At 42.0% G+C, this 26,030-nt stretch overlaps 1 protein-coding gene across 1 annotated transcript in view; it reads left to right on the top strand.

The window, feature by feature from the left end:
• The window catches only part of LOC148152146 (uncharacterized), a 173,984-nt gene that overhangs the window by 32,994 nt on the left and 114,960 nt on the right, over window positions 1-26,030 (top strand). The window contains exons 4-6 of the mRNA XM_087991054.1: window positions 10,466-10,540; window positions 20,238-20,326; window positions 25,044-25,206. Of these exons, the coding sequence (XP_087847180.1) occupies window positions 10,466-10,540; window positions 20,238-20,326; window positions 25,044-25,206 (327 nt within the window). The remainder of the gene's footprint in view (window positions 1-10,465; window positions 10,541-20,237; window positions 20,327-25,043; window positions 25,207-26,030) is intronic.

The following is a 26,030-nucleotide window of genomic DNA, read 5'->3' as shown; positions in this document are numbered from 1 at the left end:
CTTTCTCACATAGTACAGTGGCTTTATGCAACTGTCAGCTTGTTCGACTATTTTAGAGAGCATTCAAGAGTCAATCACGTTGCTGTGGATCTGGAGTCACATGTAGGTCAAACCAGGTAAGGTCACAGATTTCCTTCCCTCAAGAATATTTGTAAACAGGTAGGTTTTTACAACAATGGACAATGGTTTCATAGTCCCCATTAGACGAAATTTTAATTCTAGATTTATTAATTGGATTCAAATTTTATCATCAGCTGTGTGGAACTTGAACTCAATTGTCCAGGCCATTAGCCTGGGCCTCTGGAACACTAATCCAATACTAGTAACATCACCACTCGATGCTAAAATAAACCAAAGTTAAAAATCACACAACACCAGGTTATAGTCCAACAGGTTTAATTGGAAGCACTAGCTTTCGGAGCACCACTCCTTCATCAGGTGATTGTGGAGGACACAATTGTAAGGCACCGAATTAATAGCAAAAAATTACAGTGTGATGTAACTGAAATTATACATTGAAAAATAACTTGATTGTTTGTTGAGTCTTTCATCTGTTCGAATACATGATAGTTTCACTTCTTTCATGTGTAAATCACAAAACCTTTTTTTAAAAGTTGCATTCTCAGGTTAACTGTAACAATTGGTGTTAGCTAGACAATATGTCGAAGGTGTTAGCCCCCTGTGTTCTCTGTCTATGCCATGATGTTTAGATTGATTCTAATCTAAAAGTGAGATAATGGAGTTTTACATAAATTCATGCAGTTTTTGAGCAAAGTACAATGTAACTCTGCAAGTACAACTTCACCCCACAAAATATATGTGTGCATGTGGGTCTTTGTGTCTGTCTGTGTGTGTGTCTGTCTGGTTGGGGGTTGTGTGTGTGAGAGAGAGTGTATATATGTGTGTGTAGTGAGTGTCTTAAGTCTGTGAGGGGGTGCATGTGTGAGCGTGGGAGTGTGTGTGTGTGTCTGGAGTGGGGGGTTGTGAGTGTCTGTGAGAGAGAGTGTATATGTGTGTGCATGAGTGTAGAGTGGTCTAAGTCTCTGAGAGGATGCCTGTGTGAGTGTGGGAGTGTGTGTGTCTGCAAGGGTGTGTGTGTGTGTCTGTGTGCGTGTCTGTGTAAATGTGTGTCCGTGTGTATGTGTGTGTATAGGAGTGTTCAAAGTTTGTGCGAAGATTTGTAGCTCGGGTGCTCGTTGCTGTGGTTCTGTTCGCCGAGCTGGAAGTTTTTGTTGCAAACGTTTCGTCCCCTGGCTAGGCGATATCATCAGTGCTTGGGAGCCTCCTGCGAAGCGCTTCTTTGATGTTTCCTCCGGTGTTTATAGTGGTCTGTCCCTGCCGCTTCTGGGACTACTATCATAGGGCAAGCCAGACAGACACAACACTACTATCATAGGGCAAGCCAGACAGAGAACAGCCAGGGAATTCCTAGAGGCATGGCATTCATCCACAAACTCCATCAACAAACACATTGACCTGGACCCAATATACCAACCACTACAGCGGACAGCTGAAACTGACAACCGGAAGCGGCAGGGACAGACCACTATAAACACCGGAGGAAACATCAAAGAAGCGCTTCGCAGGAGGCTCCCAAGCACTGATGATGTCGCCTAGCCAGGGGACGAAACGTTTGCAACAAAAACTTCCAGCTCGGTGAACAGAACCACAGCATAGGAGTGTGTGTGTGAGTCTGTGTGTGTATAGTGCAATGGTGGTCACCTGTAATGTGACATGAACCCTAGGTCCTGGTTCAGGCCCTCCCTATGGATATGGAGCCTCTGCTAGGCCACTTTTCTCTGCTGCCTGTCCCGAAGTCCACCTTGGAGGATGGTCATCCGAAGGTCTGAGGTCGAATGTCCTGGACCGCTGAAGTGTTCCCCAACTGGGAGGCAATATTCCTGTTTGTTGATTGTTGTGCAGTGCCCATTCATCCATTGCCATAGCCTTTGCTCAGTTTCCCCAATGTATCATGCCTCAGGGCATCCTTGATGCAATGTATAAGATAGACAACGTTGGCTGAGTCACCACGTACATGGTGGGAGGTGTTCCCACGTGTAATGGTGGTGTCCATGTCCACACTCTGACATGTCTTGCAGCGCCTACCGTGACAGGGTTGTAGGGAGTTGTCCTGAAAACCGGGCAGCTTGCCGGATGTTGTGTGATTTTTAATTTTGTACACTCCAGTCCAACACCGGCATCTCCAAATCAAAATAAACCAATGTATCATAAAATCTGCAGTTGTTAGTTCATCCTGAGTAAGTGTTTTGAGATACAGCAACTTGATGGAGACATCAAACTGTGAGCCTAGCAATCCTGTGTCCTCAGTGCATCCCTCTTCTGTGGTGAAAACTGGACAACATAGGCTAGTGAGGACATTATGTTGAACAACTTTCTCCTTTGCTGTCTCAGACATATACTCAAAATCTCATGGGTCTGAAAGTCCAGACAGCATGAACTCAAATCACATTATAGCTTTCTGAGGGTTTAAATTCAGTTTACTTTTATTCACCCATGAGTTGTGGACAACGCTGACCAGGCGAGTTGTAAAAGATATGAAAAGCTGTTTGCTTTTTTAAAATTCATTTGTGGGATATTGGTGTCACTGGCTGACCAGCATCAATTACCTTTCCCCTTCGAGAAGGTGGCAGTGAGCTGCCTTCTTGAACTGCTGCAGTCCATGTGCTGTAGGTTGACCCACAATGCTGTTAGTGAGGCAATTCCAGGATTTTGATGGAGCGACAATGAAGGAACAATTATATATTTCTAAATCAGGATGGTGAATGTCTTGGAGGGTGCTCCCATGTATCTGCTGCCCTTATCCTTCTAGATGGAAATGATCTTGGGTTTGGAAGGTGCTGTCTAAGAATCTTTGGCGAATTTCTGCAATGCATCTTGTTGATATTACGCACTGCTGTTACTGAATGTCTGTGGTGGAGGGAGTAGATGTTTGTGGATGTGGTGCCAATCAAGCAATTTGCTTTGTCTTGGATGGTATCAAGCTTCTTGAGTGTTATTAGAGATGCATCTATCCAGGCAAGTTATCATAAAATCCAATCCAGTTCACTACCAAGCTTAGGGAAAAGCTGCACTCTTACTCAGTTTGAACAATATATGACTCCAATCTCACACCAATATGATTGACTTTTCCTTAACCTAGAAAGTCATTCAGTTGCATTAAAACTGCTGCAGCAGTACTAGCACTAGTATCACCTTCTGAGGGCAGCAAAGGAAGGGAATTGTTATCCTTGCCGGCAAGATCCTCCACCAGGGAAAAAAAGAACAAAAATTAAGACTGGCAAATTAAAATTATTTGTATATTATTCTACAGTTTCTAGTGGCAAGTCGACTGTTTATTTTCTACACAGCTTGAAACGTTGTCTCTCATGTATCAAATCTAATGACAGGGAGACAAAATGTATGAACTTAATCAGGTTGTGTCATTACTTGAAGATGAGGGGAGCAATTTTCCTCTCCCTGGAGGTGGGACTTGGTAATCGGGGGAATAATCAGAGGGAGCTGGCCTTCGTGAGACTCTCAACCCCTTCTTACCACATCATTGATTAAATTCTGGGCACTCATCTTGACCTGCCACCAATTAGGGTCCTTAAGTGGTTAATTAGCAGCCACTAGAGGCCTCAAAGTATCGCCTCTCTAATTACCTGTCTCTCTGATGAGCAGGAAAGGTTGCTACCTGGCAACTATGAAACTAGAGCAACCTGTCTGCTGAGCTGAGAGGAAGTGGTGGAACAGTTGGGATTGGGGGAATAACCTCTAAAAGCCAACTGCTGCTCTTGCCTCTAAAACATCTCCCTGAAACACCCAGCTGTTGGCAGGAGTATGAAACTTCTTGCTGTTGGATCCCTTGAGGAGTAGACTTTGGCAGGCATTTTCTTAGGCCCCTTTATGCCTTGATTGGCTAACAGCTTCTGGTGACCTTGGATGCCAGTTTCAAGGTTTGACATCGGTTGAGAATATTGATACTTTTGATCAATCTGTTCAAACAGACACATGTCTGGGAGATGTGGGACTTGAAACTGAACCTCTGGCCCAGAAGTATGGACACTATCACTGTGACACAAGAACCTTATAGGTTGAGAGACTTACTTATAGTTTCTATCCCTTCCCATGTGATCAACAGTGCCCTCCAGTGCATTTCTTCCACTTCCCGCACCTCTGCCCTTGAAACTCACCCCTTCAACTGCAACAATGATAGAATGCCTCCCCCCCCCCCCCCCACCCCCGCCCCACCAGTCCTCACCTTCTACCCTACTAATCTCGGACACAGCACATTAACGTCTGCCATTTCTGCCACCTACAATCAGACCCCACCGCCAGAGATATATTTCCTTCCCCACTTCTATTGGCATTCTGCAGAGACCATTCCCTCGTTAGGTCCACGCCACCCACCAACCCACCCTCCACTCCCAGCACCTTCTCTTGCTACCATGAGAGGTGTAAAACCTGCACCCACACCTCCCCCCTCACCTCCATCCAAGGCCCCAAAGGGGCTTTCCACATCCAGCAGAGATTTTATTGCATGTCCAAATACCTCATCTACTGTGTCCGTTGCTCTCGATGTGGCCTCCTCTATATCAGGGAGACAGGACACCTACTTGCAGAATGTTTCAGGGAACATCTCTGGGATACACGCACCAAACAGCCCCACTGCCCTTTGGCTGAACATTTTAACTCCCCCTCCCAATCCCGCAAGGGCATACAAGTCTTGGGCTTCCTCCTCCGCCAAATCCAACCCACATGAAGCCTGGAGGAAGAACGCCTCATCTTCAGCCTTGTGACCCTCCAACCACAGGGCATCAACATCGATTTCACCAGTTTCCTCATCTTCCCTCCCCGCACCTCAACCTAGATCCAACCCTCCAACTCGGCACCGCTGTCCTGAGCTGTCCCACCTGTCCATCTTTCTCTCCACCTATCCGCTCCACCCTCCCTTCCGACCTATCACCGTCATCCCCACCTGCATTTACCTATTACCTTCGCAGTTACCTTACCCCCAGCTCAACGCCCACCCTCCTATTTATCTCTCTGCCCCATTTAACCCCTACCCCCCAACGTTCCTGATGAAGGGCTTATACTTGAAATGTTGATTCTCCTGCTACTTAGATGCTGCCTGATCCGATATGCTTTTCCAACACCTCACTTTTTATCTCTTAATTAACTGATTGGTGTGGGCAGTGGGGATGATATGTTAGTCTTACCTAACACACGTACCCCCACATTTTAAGCAAAAAGGGAAAATTATGACCTATAAATCTTAACCAGGTCCCATTTGTTCCATGAAGGTATTGCTTTAATATGCTAACACCACTGCTCACATGCATTTAGATGAATTCTATTTTCTGGATGCTTTAAGAACACACTGGGTCATCTTTTCTCTATCTAGACATTGGGTGTTTACACATGTACTCTATTGAGGCTGCTTTCCTTTTCCTAGAATGCCACTTTTCTGACTCTCCAGCATTCTGAGTTCATCCTTATCCTCGAATTAGGCCGTCTTACTGTCTTCAGGACTGTATTGGTAAAATGACATCTGAAGTACTGCATTCAGTTTTGCATTCCTGACCTGAGGAAAGATATAATTGCATCGGAGGTGGTTCAGGGAAGGTTCATTAGATTAACTCGAGAGATGAAAGGCTTGTTTTAATGAGGAGAGATCGAACAGTTCAGGCCTACACACTTTCATGTTCAGAAGGGTGAGAAGAGATCTAATTGAGGTATATAAGGGATTGGCAAAGTAGATGTTGAGCAGACATTTCCCTTGGTAGTTTTAGGCTGAGCATGGCGGATTTAAGACAGAGGTGAGCAGGAATTACTTCTCTCAAAGGATCAAGTATTTGTGGAATTCACTACCCTCGAGTGCAGCAGATGCTGGGACCCTGAATAGACTTAATGCCTATTCATTTTCCTTCTACATCTTTCCCCAAGTTTCTCTCTTATCTGTTTACATAATTCCTGTAAATTGTTTTTAATTATTTACATTATCATTATTAACATCATCCCACCCCTTCCCTCCTCAAAGTCTGAATCTCACAGGTCGAGATAATTTCAAACAACAACTGTTCGTCCAGATTTGGTTTAATTGATTTTCACATGAGGGCAATAATTTTCTACTATTCTTGGAATTGCTGTAGCCCTCTCAATGGGATTTGATAATACAAGTATGTTTCCTTTATCTCTCATAGTCCTGAGATTTTATATTCAGCTTGAGATTGCTATTTCTGTTTTAATCTTCCCTTGGATAATTTTGCCAGTAAATATCGATTGATTAATTGTGTTGGACTGCAGCATAGTAATATAAATTCCCAGTTGGCACTCTTGGACATTAGCAACTTTACAGTTTTGACAGCCCTCTCTGCTTTTCCATTTGACTGAGAGTGATGGTGTCATTTTCAGTTATTTTGGCATTTTGCTTAGTTTGTGGAAGAGTGATGATACCATCTCAGGGCCTACTGTTTCGTTCAAGAATGGACTAATTCTTGAGCCTGAGTCACATTTGAAATACTTGCCGCAATGTTAGCTCCCTTTTTGACTGAAGAAAATTGAATGTTTTTTCTCCCCAGTGCCTACTGTAGTAATTGTAAGAAGATCAGCCACGTGGACCTCATAGAATATGAGTTCCCTGATCGGAGCTATTAACTTCTTCCAATCAAGGAGGTCTGGCTGACAGATAAGATCAGGAGTGTCAGACATCTTATTCACTCTGTAGCTGGCTCTGAGGGAGCTGGATCAGTGCCAAGGACTCTCCATGTGTAAATAAAGGATGACTTTGATGACAGGATACCAGCGTCTGTGGAGTTATTTCACCTACAGTGGTGCAATTCCTAAATAAGTATTCTTTTAATCATCTATATTTGCAGCACCTATTAACCTGTAGAAATCTGTTAAAAACACTACAATTGATACTTGTAGACAATGGGACCATTAATTAAACATCACTAACACTAGCTTTTCCTTTGTACTAAAGCATGAATCCCTAAATTAAAGCTTCAAAGTCAATAGTATTCCTACACTCTGCCTCTTGAGGACATTATTGGCTATAGGCTCAACTGTGAACAGAAATGCACTGATATGATTTTGTTCCTTTCTTTCTTAGCATGCATCAATCATGCAGTCCAATTGAAACTGTTTGTTCTCCAGAGTCTTCCTGCTGGGTTACTTTGTTGTTCAAGTCTTCTGAGGTTCTGTTCTGACTTTTGGAATCTTCCCTCTTGTGCCTCATGGACTATAACCTGACTTTAGATCAAGGATTTGAAGTCTCCCTTATTGCCACCATGCTTTACTATTTTAACACTATTGCTGGCATGTTTTAAGATTTTTGTTTTGTGTTTCCTTTAAAAAGAACTGGCTCATCTCCTGTTTCTTTGCGCTGAGCTCCTGTCTTTTTACTAGTTATCACATTTCTTGGACTCCAGCATTGGAGTTTGTGCTTATCCAAGTGTAAAGCTCCCTCACTGTCTTCAGTACTGTAATGGCTTGGAGAAATTCATTTTAATTAATATGCTAATGTGTAACCTCTCCTCTGCTCTAAGTACCTTTGTGGGCAGTCTGTGTCTGTGGATGAGGGGTATATGCTTTTGGTCCTAAGCAACATTGAGTGAGAATAAGCGGTGAGCTATGAGATACCCGCTCTGATTTCAGTGTTGAGTTTTCTTGATGTATAACACATTTGATAGGATAGAAAGTTGAATATTAATGAAGGGAGTTGGGCCATTCGCAGGATCTTTCGTGAGCAATTATGCTTCTTAATTGTCAACTTGCTGCAACCCAGTGAGAAACTCACCACAACACTTGTTCAAAATATTAAAGATGACACAAGTTGCTTCTGAAGCCTCACCAGACTTCTTCTGAAAGTACTTGGCTAAGAGCACCTTGGGCCAACCCCTCCCCACCCCATTCCTAATGCAGGGATTATGTTCGAAACATCGACTTTCCTGCTCCTTGGATGCTGCCTGCTTTTCCAGCACCATACCCTTTGATTAGGAGCACAGTTAGTTCTGGAGCACAAATCTTTAGTACTTTCGGCAGAACATTTTCAAGGTCCTTAGATTTTGCCACATTCAGTGTTTTCAGCCATTCTATGATGGCATGTAGAGTTAACTGACTTGGTGAAAGACTAGCTTCTATGATGTTGGGAATCTCCTCCACTTGGCATGCCTGGCTGAAGATTGTTGCAAGTACATCACTCTTCTCTTTTTTATTGGTGTGCTGGGCTTCCACATCATTGAAAATGGCAATATATGTAAATCCTTCACCTCCTGCTGTTTCATTGTCTACTGCCATTCATGGCTGGATGGTGCAGGATTTAAGAGCTCAGATCTGACCCATTGTATGTGGGAATACTTAGTTCATAGTATCATAGAATCTGATCAGTGAAGTTAGAGGCCATTTGGTCCATTAAGTATGCAGTGATCTGTGAAGAGCATCTCACCCTATCCCTGTAACCCCATTTACAATGACAAATCCACCAAGCCTACACCTTCGTGGATGCTATGGGACAATTCTTTTTCAAGCATAGCCAAGCAACCTAACCTGCACATCTTTGGACTATGGGAGGAAACTGGAGCATGCAGAAGAAACCCACGTAAACACGGGGAGAAACTCCATACGGACTGTTGCTCAAGGCTGGAATTGAACCCAGGTTCCTGGCATTGAGAGGCGACAGTGTTAACTACTGTGCCAGCCAGTTCCATGTAATACATGCTGTTTCTCCTGCTTGGCATTCACATATTGCTCTGTCATGACTTCCCCAAACTGGGACCTCGTTTTTGGACATGGTTGGTTGTGGCTCCTGTACTTTTCATTGGAACTAGATTTGATTGCCTGGCTTGTTAGTCATTTCAGAGTGGAGGATAGGTCAGATTATGTTACTAATTGTTGTCAAATACAATTCTGCTGTTGATGCTTCACAGTGCCTCATGGATGTCTAGTTTTGTGTTGCTACACCTGTTTGAGATCTGTTTCCTTTAGGATGGAGATTGTGCCACACAACATCTTTGTTTCCATAAGAGCTGTGCAGTGTTCACTGCTCCTGATATTGTCATAATGCAAGGCACCATCAGTCCATGCACTCCAACCACTTCCCATATGAAAAAAAAAATGTATTCTTCATATTGCCATTGAATCTTTGGGCAATTAGCTTAAATTGCTGTCCTCTAGCTTGTCACCATTCTTCCAATATAAGTAATTTTTATCTACCCATTCTGTCTTGCCTCTTCATGCTCTTGAATACTTCTGTCAACCTCTAGGAAATCCATTGTATACCATCCACCAGTTTGAAATACAACCATTATCAAGTACATTCTATTTCCTGTCTTTCATCCAACAATCCACTAATTTACAAATGACTGCGAATTTTCTCTTGAATTACCATTTCTAAAATCATTCCCATTATTGAAGTTAAACTGACTGACTTGTAGCAATGCAGTTTATTTTTGCATTGTTTTTAATCAACATGTCATTTATAATTCTCCTCTCTGGCAACCAAAGAGGATTGGAACATTATGGGCAGTGCCTTCTCAATTTTCACCTTATTTTCCTCAGTAATTTACATGCATTCCACCTGAACCAGAAGACTTATAATTTTTAAGAACAGCAACTCTTTCTTAATGCTTCCTCTTTATCAATTGTTAACCCATCCAGAATCTTGATTAATTCCTCTTTACACGCACTTTGACAGTAGTCTTTTCCTTGGCAAAAACTGATGTAAAGTACACATTTAATACTTAAGCCTCCTTGTGTTTATCCTATTTTTCATCCCTAGTTGACTCAGGACATCTATTTGCTATCTTTTTTCCTATTTATATACCTATAAAAGATGATTGTATTCCAGTTCATGTTAACTGCTGCCTCTTCTCAGAAGCTCTCTTTGCCTGTTTCATTTTCTTTTTCACTTTTATTCCGAACTTTCTGTATTCAGTTTAGTTCTCTGGTATTACCAATCTAACACCCATCAATGTTCCTGGCTTTACCCTCCAGGTGTGAGGCCCACTTTCACCAAATTGTAGCCTTGTACACAAAACCGTTCTAGAAATAACGTAATTTGATCCCCTTCCCACAACTGAAAGCTCAGAGATTCAGGCATTTGCAATGTTGCCAGTCCATGTTCTTGGACAAAGATGGGCTGAAGTAGATACTTTCTTCCAGTAACAAATGTTTCAAAAACAAAAAAGCCCCAAAGTAATTGTTAATAGGAAGAAAATCAAGTTAGACGGATAATAGTTTCCAAAATGTGTTCATTTGCAGAGGAGTTTGCATGTGTACAGGAACAAAAACAAGGATTTGTCTCAACAATTCATGTAGGCTCTGTTAGTTAGAAGCATAGATTTATTTATTGTAAGTGTCCTTGTTTAGTGTAGCTTTGTTTTCTGTTTCAATGTTACAAATGTGCCTTTTCAAGCCTTTCAACCTAAGCTGATGGACATGATCACCTTTCACTTTATTGCAGGAACGAGATTCAGCAAAGTTAAAATGCCTGTTTTCTGTTCTTCCTCATCAACGAAGTACAGAGGATACTGCAATGGTAACGTTATGACATAACATTAACAGAGTTCTTACTAAAACTGTGAATATTTATGCTATGAACTTATTGGAAGGCCTAATTCAAAGTTGAAATTGAGATGAGTGTGAATGATTTGTAATACTTAGCAAATTATAAAGACATAGTCACATTGCATGGAAACTGACCCTTCAGTCCAACTCATCCAAGCTGACCAAGTTTCCCAAGCGAAACTGGTCCCAATCACCTGCTTTTGGCTCATATCCTTCGAAACCTTTCCAATTCATATACCTGTCTAAATATCTTTAAATATTGGAACTGTACCTAAAGCTACCACTTCCTCTGGCAGATCAATCCATACTTGTACTGCCCTCTGTGTGAAAAAAGACGCCCCTTAGGTCCCTTTTAAATCTTTCTCCTCTCACCTTAGAGAAAAGCACACTAATTTTGAACTCCCCTACTCCAGGTAATAAACCTTTGCTCTTCAACCTTATTTATGCCCCTCATGATTTTATAAACCTCAGTAAGGTAAACCACTCAACCTCCCACACTCCAGTGAAAAACTCCCAATATTCAACCTCTCCTTATAGCTCAAACCTTCCAATCCCGGAGTCTTTTCTGAACCCTCTCCAATTTAATAATATCCTTCCTATTACAGGGTGATCAGGAGTGTACACAGTAAATCTCTGTGCAAACTGTAGTGATTGTAAAGAGGTTAGCCAGGTCCATAGAATATGAGCTTCCTGATTGGGGTGGTTAACCTAGTGCAATGAGAGAGCCCTGACTGACAGATATAAGCTGGAATGTCAGAGGTTCTGTTCACTCTGAGTGCTGGCTCTGAGGGAGTTGGATCATCTCATGGACTTTTCATGTGTAAATAAAAGCGATTTGGTGACAGGATATTGGCCTCTGTAGAGTTATTTCACATCCATAAATTTCAGAGGTACAAAAGTTAATTGAGACGGGAATGTTAGGATCCAGCCATGAGGATTGTGGGCTCCTGGAGTGAAACGAGGTGTCAGGTCAAGGTCTTGGAGTGTAAGGGGTCTGGGGAAGGGTTTTTTGTTTGTGTGAGGTAGATTGTCGGGTCTGTTGAATAATTAACTGGGAGTTAGACTGGGTATTTATCCATCTATGTTAATATTGATCTTTCTCCGAAACTTCTTAGCAGCTGTAACACTATATCCTGCACTCTGTTCCGTTACCCTAATGCACTTGCATAGCATGATCTGCCTGTAAAGCACATAAGACAACACATTTCACAGTATCTTGGTACACGTGACCATAATAGATCAAGTCAAGGAATAATTATTCACTTCAGTGAAACCCTCTGAATTCTCTGATTTTAATGGAAATTTTGGATGAACCCAAACATTGGGGAATTATCCAGTGGAAACTTCAACTTCCTGGGAAATTCCTTCAGAGTCTACTATTGTGCAGATTTCACAGGCCCCGACGTACAATTCCCATCTATGCTAGAGTAACAACTATCTGAGCTGCGGACATTGATTCTGTGAAGGTTCTTCAATTGGATATAAAAAGGTATATTGCAAAAAATGAAAATTTGATAAAATCATCTGGCCCATTGTCACTTCAAACTGATATACAAGCTGCTGATATTTTAGTGATGGATGGTTCTGAGCACAACTGCTCTAGAGGAGATGAGAGTTTCCATGGAGTCGTAGCAGACATAAATCAGTGCTCTAGTACTGGTGACCAGTAATATTCAGATTTACTGTAAACAGGGGAAAATGAAGCTTAACTCAAAGCTTGCAAATGCTGAATGACAGTAACCAGATTTGGAAAGGGGATGCAGAAGTCAGTTTCAAGCTGTGGGAAGTAATAACAAGGCAAATAAATACAATTCGAAGTGAAGTACCTGAAGCATGGAGAAAACGAATTCCACCTGTTTCCTCCAGGAATTGTTTCTTAGTTAATTATTCTTAAATACAAGAAATGGAAACCCTCTGTGGCTAAAGCGTTTTTCAAACTAAGTTGATGGTGCTAGATTAGCATTTTGGATGCTTGTTTAAAGTTGTTAATGTTCGTTGTTACATTATTCTGTAGGCCATGTTTGTAAGAATAACCTTCCACCCCACCAACCTCCGTATACATCACATCATCTTTTGCCATTTCTGCCACATACAAACAGAACGCACCACCATGGATATATTTCCCTCCCCACCTCAATCTGTGTTCCATAGACACCATTCCCTCCGTGACTCCCTTGCTACGTCCGTGCCCCCCACCACCCACCCTTCACTCCTGGCACCTTTCCTTGCCACCGCAAGAAATGCAAAACCTGCACACACATCTCCCCCCTCACCTCCGTCCAAGGCCCCAAGAGATCCTTCCACATATGACAGAGATTTACCTGTACTTCCACACATGTCATCTACTTTGTACGTTGCTCTCAATGTGGTCTCCTCTACATTGGGGAGACAGGATGCCAGCTTGCAGAAAATTTCAGAGAACATCTCTGGGACAAACACTAAACAATTCCACCACCCTGTGGCCAAATATGTTAACTTCCCCTCTCACTCCATCAAGGCCATGCAAGTCCTGGGCCTCCTCCATTGCCAAACTCTAGCCACCTGATGCCTGGAGAAGAACATCTCACTTTCCACATTGGGTCCCCCCAACCACACGGGACCAATGTGGATTTCACCAGTTTCTTCACTTCCCCTCTCCCCACCTTATCCCAGATCCAATCTTCCAGCTCAGCATTGCCCTCTTGAACTGTCCTACCTATCCATCTTCCTTCCCAACTACCTGCTCCACACACCTCTCTGACTTATCACAATCATCCCAAACCTCATCTACCTATCACATTCCCAGCTACCTTCTACCCAGCCTCACCCCCCTCCCATTTATCTCTCAGCCCCCTTGGGCCTCTCTCTCATTCCTGTTGAAGAGCTTATGCTTGAAACGTTGACTCTCCTGCTCCACGAATGCTGCCTGTCCAGCCAAACACTTTTGGACTCTGAGTTCCAGCATCTGCTGTCCTCACTTTTTCCAAGATGGACTATGCCCCACAGTTCTGAAGGAGATAACTGAGGAGATTGTGGAAGCATTGGTGGTGATCTCTCAAGAAGCACTGGAGTCAGGGAAGGTCCTAGAGGACTGGAAAATGGCTAATGTAGCACCTTGGTTTAAGAAGTGAGGAAAACAGAAGACAGGAAACTACAGATCAGTTAGCCTGACCTCAGGAAGAATTGGAAGTGGACTAAATGGCCTAATTCTGCTCCTATTTCTTATGGTCTTATTGTCTTACTTAACGTCATCCCCACCAAACTGTCTGCTACAGATGCATCTGTCGGTGACCATATCATTGTGAGTGACCACTGCATTGTCCTCATGGGCTCAGAAGCCTATTGTATATTGATGATACCTTCACCATGTTGTGTGGCATCATCACTATGCTAAATAGGATAGAATTTACAGAGATCTAACAACTCAAGAATGATAGTCCAATGTAATCTATAAACTCATGGCCTGATTATATCCTCCACATGGGCAAGGAGACCTCCACATGGGCAAGGAGATGTTCAAGTATTGTACATCTAGTCGTGAATGGTCATAGACAATGAAACAATTCACGGGAGGAGACCGTACAAATATCCCCAGCTTATCAGTGTGAAATATAAAGTTAAAGGATTCCCAGCAATCTTTAGCCAGAAAGACTGAATTGATGATCCAACTTGGCCTCCTCCAGCGGTCCCAAGCATCAGAGATACCAGCCTTCAGCCAATTCAATCAACACCATATGACAAAATGTTTACTCCAGAACATGCCACACCCCCAACCAAACTATACTCCAGAATACTTGCAACACTGGATTCAAGCTGACAATATGGAAAACTACCTGGGTGTGTCCTGTGCACCAAAACCAGGACAAGTCTAACTGGCCAATTACTGCTCCATTAGTCTACCCTTGTTCATCATTTAAAAAATGATGGAAGGGACATTCAGGCAGCATTTGTTTGACAATGACCTGCTCATTGGTGCTCAGTTTGGGTTCTGCCATAGCTACTCATCTCCTGACTCTGTTACAGCCTTTGATCAAATATGGACAAAAGAGCTGAATTCCAGAAGTGAGGTGAGACCAACTGCCTTTGACATCAAAGCTACATTTGACCAAACATGGTATCAATGAGCCCTAGCAATGGAATTGGGCAAAAGCTGCTGGCTTCTGCTGGCAGGTGTCATACAAAGGAAGATGGTTGTAGTAGCTGGAGGTCAGTCATCTTAGCTCATCTCTGCAGGAATTCCTCAGGGTAGTGTCCTTGGCCCAACCATCTTTATTATTGACCTTCCATTCATCATACATTCAGAAGTGGGAATGTCTCTGCAACTTTGAAGGATAGGTATGATGATTGCAAAATTTTCAGTGTTATTCATGACTGCTCTGATGCAGTTTGTGTCCAAAGACAGCAAGATCTGGATAATATCCAAGCTCGGATAACAAGTCGCAACTAACATTCACACCACAAAAGTGCCAGGCAATGACCATCACTAAGAGAAAATCTAACTATCATCCCTCGACTGTCAATAGCATTGCCATCACTGAATTCCCCACTATTGAGATCCAGAAACTGAACTGGTTAGCCATTATTCTGGATACAAAAGCATGTCAAAGATATGCAGTGAGTAACTTAACTCCTGACTCCCTAAAGACTGTCCAAGCCAACGTCCGGAGTGTGATAGATTATTTCCAGGTTACCTGGAGCAGTGCAGTTCCAACAACATTCAAGAATCTAGAGACCATTCAGGACAAAGCAGCCCACTTGATTGACACCACATCAACAAAACAAAATCACTGTTTACTATAGTAATAGTGGTATGTATTATCTACAAGCTTCAGAGCAGATATTCACCAAGGTTTCTCAGACCACTACTTCTAAAGCCATGATCATACCGTTACTGGAGGATTGAAGACATGTCTACATTACTGCATCAGCATGTCTTTCATGCTTACTGAAAGACAATTTCACCCGATACGGTAGTCTACCTGTAGGGGTTAGGGTGAATAGTCATCGCTTTTTCTGATTTAAGAACCGTTTTTCAATGACTGGCTATGAGGCAAAGTCTATTGAACAGAGTTGTTGGCTCTTGGCATAGAGAAAGGGAAGGAGGGAGACAGTGAGGGAAGACAAGGACAAGGATATCTTGTGGAAGAAAGGGTTGAGCATCAGGTGTGGTGAACATTGGTTGTTGGTATTGTTTGGGGGAGGACTTTCAGGCTGTGATGGTCAGCTAGAGATAGTACTAAAGGGCAGGTTCAGTGCTGTCAGTGGTGAGGTCCTGGTTTTGAGCTGAGGGTAATGAATGGTGGTGTGAACAGCAACAGTGGGGTAAAGAGTGGGATCCAATTGGGTGAGAATTCCAGGGAATTGAGTAGTTTCATTGGCTATGGGGAGTGGTCATGGAATGGTAGGGAACAGGTAATGTGGTTAACAGAAGAGGTCAGGGTCAAGGTTTGTACAGGATGGTAACAGGTGTAGGTTCAGTGGGGAGAAAATGCATGTGGAGTGTGATATTAATGGAGGGCATTAAAGGGTAATGGAGGGGAGAGGAATGGTTATACAGGATAGGTGAAAGCTGTTTGGGGGAGTTGGTGGTACCATTTAGGTGGTAATGGAGTGAGTTTCTAATGTGACTCAAATGGCTTTCACCTCATCTAAAAACACTGTAGCTCCAAAAATATAATTTCTTGAAGGAGGAGGATGTTGGGTGGAGTTATTAGTGAGTACAATTAACCAGTTAAAACAACACTCTGACAACGAGCTAAGTTGATAGAAACCGTGGTTAGATATGGAGGCTTGGAGGACTGAAGGGCCTGTTCCTGTGCTGTATTGTTCTTTGTTCTTTGTTTCTTTGTTGATACAATGATATGCTAAAGAATACTTCTTGCTGACTGAGAGAGGGAAGAAGAGAGGGTCTATGATGTCTCATTTGAATGCAGGTGATAGTGGGCCGTGCAGGGAATTTCAGTGTAAGAAGACCATAGGTGCAGAATGATTGTGGGAAGAGTCAGGCTCAAAATAAAAATGTGATTTCCAGAAGTCCTGGTACGACAATGTAGCCATTGGACATTCAAGAATAATAAAGTTAATGCCAAGGATGGCTGAGGGCAGATTGAGGTTTATAGGGAGAGAGTGTGAGGGCAGGATAATGGATCACTGTGCTAGGGGGAAGTTTAGGTTTCCTCATAGATGGCCATAATTCATAAAAGGGTGGGTGCATACCAGTATCTGATGACCAACCAAGGAAGTTGGAGTGAAGCTTGAGAATGATGCTGGGAAACTCAGTAGTGAGTGAATGGGCCTACACGTGGCTACATCAAAAGAAGTATTGATCCTCCAGAATGGTATTATTTAAATGGGCATAGGTGGAAAGCAGATTGCACCTGATACTAAGTATAGGGCTTTCCACGGGGCAGCCATGCAGAGGACAGGAGGGAGAGCCTCAATGAAAATGCTGTGGAGGAACTGGAAGACATAAGTCTATGGTCAGATGGATCACTGGCCAGGACATTAACAGGGAAAGGCATTAACAGGTTAACAGGGGAAAGTATCGAGCAGCACAGCATGCATTGGGATTAATTCTTCAAAATTCCCTAGATTCGAGGAAGGTTCCATTAGATTAGATTTAATTCCTTATTCAAAAAGGGAGACAAAAAGCAGAACATTAGCAATCAGTTAGCTGGGCATCTAATATAATATAATAAAAATGCTTAAATTTGTCATTGAAGACATTGCAGCAGGGCACTTCAAGAAAAGTTGAGGTAATCAGCCAGATCAGTTAATTATGGTTTTGTAAAAGGGAAATCACTTTTAACCAATTTACTGGAGCTTTTTGAAGAATTAACAGGTATGAATAAAGGGGAACTTGTGGGTGTACTTTACATAGATTTCCAAAAGGCATTGGTAAAAAGCTACCTCAAAGTTTATTGAGGGAAAAAAGGCTCATTGTCTGGTGGACAACATATTGACAAAGACAGAAAATTGGCTAGCTAATAGGAAACATAAATGGCCATTTTCTGGTGTATTGAGTGCTACTAGGGTCATTGCAGGGGCCTGAGTTTTCTACAGCTTATATCAATAAGTTGGGGGAGGGGATTGAAGAAATGGTTGCTGAAGTTACTGATGACAAAAAAATTGATATGACACGAAGTTGTGAAAACGCTACATCGGGATAGATTAAATGAGTGGGCAAAAATCTAATTACAGTATAATATGGACATTTATGAAATTGTCCATTTTAGCAAGAAAGGTTAGACAAAAAGTATTTTCCAAATGCTGAGAGATTGCAGAGCTCTGAGGAGCAGAAGGATCTGGGTGTCAAAGTATGTGAATCACAAAAGGGCACAGCAAGTAATGAGGGAAATCAATAGAATGTTTATTGTGAAGGGAATAGAATACCAAAATAGGAAAGTTATTCTCAGGTTGTATAAGGCACTAGTGAGAACACTTAAGAGTCATAGACTGACTGTGTGGAGTTTGCACGTTCTCCCCGTGTCTGCGTGGGTTTCCTCCGGGTGCTCCGGTTTCCTCCCACAGTCCAAAGATGTGCAGGTCAGGTGAATTGGCCATGCTAAATTGTCTGTAGTATTAGGTAAGGGGTAAATGTAGGGTTATGGGTGGGTTGCGCTTCGGCGGGTTGGTGTGGACTTGTTGGGCCGAAGGGCCTGTTTCCACACTGTAAAGTAATCTAATCTAATCTAATCTAATCGAAACGTACAGCATGGAAGCATTCCATCAGTCTCACTTGTCTACACTGACCAGATACCCTAATCTAATTTAGTTCCATTTGCCAGCACTTGGCCCATATACCTCTAAACCCTTCGTATTCATTTACATCCAGATGCCTTTTAAATGCTGTAATTGTACTAGCCTCCACAGTTCCTCTGGCAGTTCATTCCATACACGCACCACCTCTGTGTGAAAAAGATGTCCTTAGGTCCCTTTTAATCTTTCCCCTCTCACCCTAAACAGATGCCCTCCAGTTCTAGACTCCCCATCCCAGGGAAATGACCTTGTTTGTTTAGCCTATCCATGCCCCTCATGATTTTATAAACCTCTATAAGATCACCCCTCAGCCTCCGATGCTCCAGGGAAAATAGCCACAACCTTTTCAGCTTCTTCCTTGAGCTCAAATCCTCCAACCCTGACAATCGTTTCTGAACCCTTTCAAATTTCATAACATCCTTCCGATAAGATGGAGATCAGGATTACACACAATACTCCAAAAGTGGCCTAACCAATGTCTTGTATAGCTGCAACATGACCTCCCAACTCCTATACTCAACACTCTGACCAATAAAGGAAAGCATACCAAACAACTTCTTCACTATCTTATCTTCCGGCGACTCCACTTTCAAGAAGACCTTGCACTCCAAAGTCTCTTTATTCAGCAACATTCCCCAGGACCTTACCATTAAGTGTTTAAGTCCTGCTCTGAGTTGCTTTTCAAAATACAGCACCTCACATTTATCTAAATTAAACTCCATCTGCCACTCCTCAGCCCATTGGCCCATTTGAACAGGATCCTGGCATATTCTGAGGTTACCTTCTTCGCTGTCCACTACACCTCCAATTTTGGTGTCATCTGCAAACTTACTAACTATACCTCCTATGTTCACATTCATATTATTTATATAAATGATGAAAAGCAGTGGAGATAGCACCGATCCTTGTGGCATACCGCTGGTCATAGGCCTCCAGTCTGAAAAACAACCCTCCACCACCACTCCCTGTCTTCTTCCTTTGAGCCAGTTTTATATCCAAATAACTAGCTTTCCCTATATTTCATGAGGTCTAACTTTGCTAACGAGTCTCCCATTTTGAACCTTGTTGAACACCTTACTGAAGTCCATATAGATCACGTCCACCGCTCTGCCCTCATCAATCCTCTTTTTACTTCTTTAATAAACTCAGTCAATTTCATGAGATATGATTTCCCATGCACAAAGCCATGCTGACTATTTCTAATCAATCTTGCCTTTCCAAATACATGTAAATCCTGTCCCTCAGGAATCTCTCCAATAACTTGCCCACCATCGATGTCAGGCTCACCGGTCTATAGTTCACTGGCTTGTCCTTACTACCTTTATTAAATAGTGGCACCATGTTAGCCAACCTCCAGTCTTCCAGTACCTCACCTACTGGAATATGTATGGAATAATATAGTTTTGGCCTGTTTATTTACGGAAGGATATAAATGCTTTGGAAGCAGTTCAGAGAAGGTTCACTAGGTCAATACCTGGAATAAATGGACTACTAAATGAAGAAAGGTTTGCTCTATACCCATTAAATTTTAGAAGGAAAAGAAGCAACTTGATTGAAACTCATAGTCTCTGATGCAGTTTGACAGAGTGGATGTAGAAAGGATGTTTTAAATAGGGGTCTTTATTTACAAATAAGCAGTCATCCATTTAAGGGATAAAGATGATGAGAATTTTTTTCTCATACAGTATTGTGTGTCAATGGAACTCTCTTCCTCAAAAGGCAGTGAAAGCAGAGTCTTTGAATAATTTAAGGCAGAAGTAGATGGGTTCGTCATAAGCAAAGAAGTGAAAAATTATTGGGGGACCACAATTTGAGGTTACAGTGAAATTAGCCATGATCTTATTGAATGGTGGAGCAGAGACAAGGGGCCAAATTATCTACTCCTAATTTGTAAGCTGTATTTACTTATTTTTGAATTTTTTTTATTGAAGATACAATCACTTCTACGTAAGACTCAAGCATTTCAAGTTATGCCCTACATTATGCAGTTGGAGATTTGCCAAGCAGCAATTTATCAACAGTAAGTGACAGGTTTGCAGAAGCACAACAATGTTACTTAATAATATATTTGTCGATATTATTATCTATTTAATCCATTATCATCACTTTTTTGAGAGAATAAAGTTCAACATTGGGTAAAAGAGCCAAGAATGAAGTGTGACTAGTTTGTGTTCTACAAAGATGCTGTCAACACCTTAAAAAGCATTGATTTCTTTTTAAAAACCTGCTAATTATTTGTAAAAATACCTGTAACAAAGAAGTAATGATTGAGAACTGTCTCCTCTGATGGCTGAGAGATCTTATCTGCTGAGTTCAGGTGAGTCAGGGGTCCGAGGTGAGTGTAATGGCTATCACTAGTGAGAAAGTGCTGGGGAAGCTGAAAGGTCTAAAGGTGGATATGTCACCTGGACCAAAGGGAACACACCTGGGAGTTCTGAATGAGATAACTGAAGAGATTGTAGACGCATTGGTGGTGATCTTTCAGGAATCATTGGAGGCTAGAAGGATCCCAGACAGCTGATAAATGGCTAATGTAGCACCCCTATTTAAGAAGGGAGGGTGGTATAAGAGAAGGAATTATAGACCGGTTGGCCTGACCTTGATGGTTGGTAAGATTTTACAATACGTTATTAAGGATCAGATTGTGAAGTCTATGGTAAAATAAAGTGGAGTCAGAACAGCTTCATCAATGGGAGGTCATGCCTGTCAAATCTTAGAATTCTTTGAAGAGGTAATGAGCAAGTTAGACAAAGGCAGTGAGTATAATCTGTTTGGATTTCCAGAAGGTCTTTGACAAGGTGCCACACAGGAGACTGCTAAATAAAATAAGAGCCCTTGGTGTTAGGGCAAGGTACTGGCATGGATAGAGGATTGGCTGACTGGCAGTAGACAGAGAGTAGAGATAAAGGTTTTTTTTTTACAGGAGGGTAGCTGGTAATTAGTGGAGTTGTGCAGGGGTCAGTGTAACACAACTATTCACATCATACACTAATGATTCGGACAAAGCAACAATGCACTCTGTTCCTAAGTTTGCAGATGATGTTAAGAAAAATGGGGGGCAAGTAGTGTTGAGGAAGCAAGGAAGCTGCAGAAAAACTTGGACAGGCTAGGTGAGTGGGCAAATAAGTGGCAGATGGGGCAAAATATTGGAAATGTGCGATTACAAACTTTGGAAGGAAGAACAGAGGCACATGCTGTTTAAAATGGGGAAAGGCTTTGGAAATCTGAAGCACAAAGGGACTTGAGAGGCCTAGTTCAGGACTTCTCTTAAGGTTAACATTCAGGTTCAATTGGCAGTTAAGATGACAAATGCAATTGCTAGCATTCACTTCAAGGGGGTGAGAATACAAGAGCAGAGACGTACTGCTGAGGCTGTATAAAGCTCTGATCAGGAAAAAGTGAGAACTGCAGATACTGGAGATCAGAGTTGAGAGCGTGGTGCTGGAAAAGCACAGCTGGTCAGGCAGCATCCGAGAATAAGGAAAATTGACGTTTAAGGCATAAGTCGTTCATCAAGAATGATTCCTGATGCAGGGCTTTTGCCCAAAATATTGATTCTGCTGCTCCTCGGATGCTGCCTGACCAACTGTGCTTTTCCAATACCATACTCTTGACTCTAAAGCTCTGCTCAGATCGCATTTGAAATATTGTGAGCAGTTGAGGAGGGATCTCATTGAAACTTACAGAATACTGAGAGACCCGGACAGAACGGATATGAAGAGGTTGTTTCCACTAGTAGATGAGACTAGGACCTGTGGGCACACTTCAGACCCTTTAGAACTGAGATGAGAAGGAATTTCTTCAGCCAGAGGAAGTGAATCTATGGAACTCATTGTCGCAGAAGGCTGTGAAGGCCAAGTCATTGAGTGTATTTGAAACAAAAATAGCCAGTTTCTTGATTAGTAAGAGGATCAAGGATTATGAACAGGAAGCAGGAGAAAGGAGTTGAGAAACATATCAGCCATGATTGAATGGCAGAGTAGACTTGTTTACCTTTGATTCTAGCATCTGCAGATTATTTGTCTCTAGCAATGATTGAATGGCAGAGCAGGTTCAATGGGCCAAATGGCCTATATCTTATGATCATTTGCAGTAGATGAGCCATAAGGGCAGGTTTTCTAGTTTGAAATCTAATCTTCAGGCTAATATAGTTGACATTATTCAGGGATTCAATAACCTGGCTTAGGAAGACAAAACATAGCCTAGGTTCCTCTTTGTGGTTATCAATCATTGAGCTCAGCTAGAAATTTAGTAGCGACAAGATTGGACTTAGCTGTTTCCCTCCATTGCCTCCAAAGTTGAATGGGATGCCAATGATCACTGCCATGGTTTTGATTAATATTGACCATTTGAGTGAAACCTTGAGGATGACTGACACTGTGGAGTAATTTAAATCTGTAATTCAACCACATGCTCCAGATCATAGTTATAATCTGTACTTAACATTCCATTATATGTTATCACATATTTTGTATGATCATATTATTGCCATAATGAAATATTGAGTAAACTTGCTACCATAAGCACACTGGGTTTTGCTGGAATGTTATAAGATCATACAACTTGATAAAACCATAAAGCTTCCCTATCTATTTTATGTTAAGGTGACTTTCTTTCATATCACTATTTTGATTTATTGTAAGGGATAGTAAAAAGGTTATGGATGAAACAGTCAATGCCTTTGCCAAAAACCAGTGTCAGAACTGTAGTGATTTTAATGCGGTCACCCAGCTGGACTTCACAGAATCTGAGTTCCATGAGTGAGCTGTTAATCTGGTCCAATCAAGGACTCCTGGCTGACAGATATAAACAGGAGTGTCCCTTTTGATGTGAAGGGCTTTGCTTATCACTGGCCACTTGGGTGTTTCCTTTCTTCCTGGTGGTGGAAATTTGAATAAAGATTCGTGCACCTTGTGTCTTTCACTGTGTCTCACACCTGGACACACACAACATGGGTGCTGGGGAAAAAATGAGACTACCGCAGTTAGGCAGTAGTGTGGGGGTTATAAAATAAAAGAAAAAAAGAGGCATGTCAGACATTCTGTTCACTCTGAGAGCTGGCTCTGAGGGGTCTGGATCAATGTCAAGGACTTTCCAAGTATAAATAAAGAGTATTTGGTGACAGCATACTAGCCTCTGTGGAGTTATTTCAGTGGTGATGAGAGTAGGATATGTTCCTGAAGAACTGCCAACGAAGACAAAAATTACCGCCAGCCGCTCCCCACCTTCATGGGAATGGCAGGGTAAACTCTGGACTTAGTTACACATTGACTATGGATTAGTGGTGCTGGAAGAGCACAGCAGTTCAGGCAGCATCCAAGGAGCTTCGATTTCGAAGCTCCTTGGATGCTGCCTGAACTGCTGTGCTCTTCCAGCACCACTAATCCAGAATCTGGTTTGCAGCATCTGCAGTCATTGCTTTTACCTCGTTGATTTTTACCTCTACACATTGACTATGTAGATCCTTTCATGGGCTTAATGATTTAGTCACGTAGATCTCCCCTCAAAGTGGATGGACATGCATCAAGTTCATTCATCAAACACGGGAGCAATGAGAGAGAAAAAAATAAACAGGAGTGTCCCTTTTGATGTGAAGGGCACTGCTTGTCACAGGTCACTTGGGTGTTTCCTTTCTTCCTGGTGGTGGAAATTTGAATAAAGATTCGTGCACCTTGTGTCTCTCACTGTGTCTCACACCTGGACACACACAACATGGGTGCTGGGGAAAAAATGAGACTACCGCAGTTAGGCGGTAGTGTGGGGGTTTTTAAAAAAATTTTAAAAAGTAAACAGGAGTGTCCCCTTTGATGTGAAGGGCACTGCTTGTCACAGGCCACTCGGGTGTTTCCTTACTTCCTGGTGGTGGAAATTTGAATAAAGATTCGTGCACCTTGTGTCTTTCACTGTGTCTCACACCTGAACACATACAACATGGGTGCTGGGGAAAAAATAAGCACTACCGCAGTTAGGCGGTAGTGTGGGGGTAAAAAGGGGAAAAAAAAACAGGAGTGTCTGGCAATCTGAGAGCTGATTCTAAAGAGACAGTACTAAAGTTAGGAACTGATTATGACTGATCATAACTAAAGGGTGACTTGGTGGTAGGATACCTGCCTCAAGAACCATGGTTCAGTAATATATGAAGGCCTGCACATACTTTGAGCCACCTTCAGATTCCTGCGACTTTTACAGTTTATTTTATCTAATGAGATTTTTGAATAAATTATGTCCTACTTAGGCTTTGGTTGGGTAGGATTGTTTGATGTGTGGCATGGTGGCTCAGTGATTAGCATTGCTACCTTAAAGTGCCAGGGACCTGGGTTTGATTCCAGCTTTGGGCACTGTATCTGTGGAGTTTGCATGTTCTTCCCATGTCTGTGTGGATTTTCAACTTCCTCCCACAGTCCAAAGATGAGCAGCTTAGGTGGATTGGCCATGCTAAATTATCCATTGTGTCCAGGGATGTGTACGTTAGGTGTGTTAACTGTGGGAAATATAGGGAAAGGGTAGTGGGATGGGTCTGGGTGGGATGCTGTTTGGAGGGTTGGTGTGGACTTGTTGGGCTGAATAGCCTGTTCTCACACTGTTGGGATTCTATCTCTCTAAATTGTAGGTTTAATTCAATATCTATAGATAATGAAATATACTAACTTTTGTTTCCTTATGATTTCTAATCGAGCACATAAGAAACTGAAACTAATATGCGTTATTGAAGTATTCAATATCTGCCCTCTATTTAGATATGAAGCAAAAACAATAGTACTACGAAAAGGCCACCACTCTGAAGCATGTTATTTTGTACTCACTGGTGAACTAATCGCTACATTGAGTGATAGCTGTTCAGAAAATCGAAATCACCTCACTGGAGTGGTGAATGAAATTCAGGAAGGCGATTTGTTCGGGGTAAGATTCTTTGCAGAAAAAAAACTTTTTCTGAAAATTCTTAAACCAATTCATGCCTTATTTCTGTGCTGCTTACTGTCAGTTGTCATGTTTTTGTCACACTTGTATATGTCAATTCTTTCCCTCTGTAAATTCTTAAGGCCACATTTAAAATGGGTTTTGCCTGCGTAGACTTATTATTTCATTTCCAAAGTCTGGCTATTAGTTTGAAAGCATTCTGAAAACACTTTCACATAACTGTTCGACAATAATTTAGATTGAAATATCCGAAGTAAGGTTAAACAAAACATATAAAAAGCAATTTCCCTATAAATTGACAACATAACTTTGACCATTGTAAATAGGGCATAAGAAATAATAAAGAAACACAAAATATAAACAATAAAGTATGCACATTTATAATGACCTTCTGAATCATTTTCTGGTCCAAATATCCTCTGACATCTAATCTCATTTCAGGCAAAGTTTACACTTTAAGTGGAATTTGCTGCTTGGGCATTTATCTTTTTGGACCTAGTTAAGGTCCTCATTGTCCTCATGAGGAATTTCTCGCCCCTGAGGGCTATCCAGTGCAGACAGCTGTCCAGTATTGTCAGTGCTGTCAAGAGTGGGGGTCAAATATTCAGACTCTGGAAAACCCAAGCAAAGGATCAGCACTAGGATGCAAGGGATAAGGTAAATGGAGTAGGTTTACTAGCGATGGAGAGGGAGGCTCCGGTGAGGAGGGTGGTAAGTATTGGAATATTCAGATCAGGCTTTTGACAGGTTCCTGCATTTTGCAAGGGATACCAAATAGAAGCAGCATCCTACATTAGATAACAAGG

Source organism: Chiloscyllium plagiosum, unplaced genomic scaffold (assembly GCF_037043375.1).
Source record: "Chiloscyllium plagiosum isolate Xiang-an unplaced genomic scaffold, Cpla_swu_hap1 HiC_scaffold_1, whole genome shotgun sequence".
NCBI classification, from domain to species: domain Eukaryota; kingdom Metazoa; phylum Chordata; class Chondrichthyes; order Orectolobiformes; family Hemiscylliidae; genus Chiloscyllium; species Chiloscyllium plagiosum.
The sequence above is the reverse complement of the archived record's forward strand: the minus strand, read 5'-3'. Positions and strand labels throughout refer to the sequence as shown.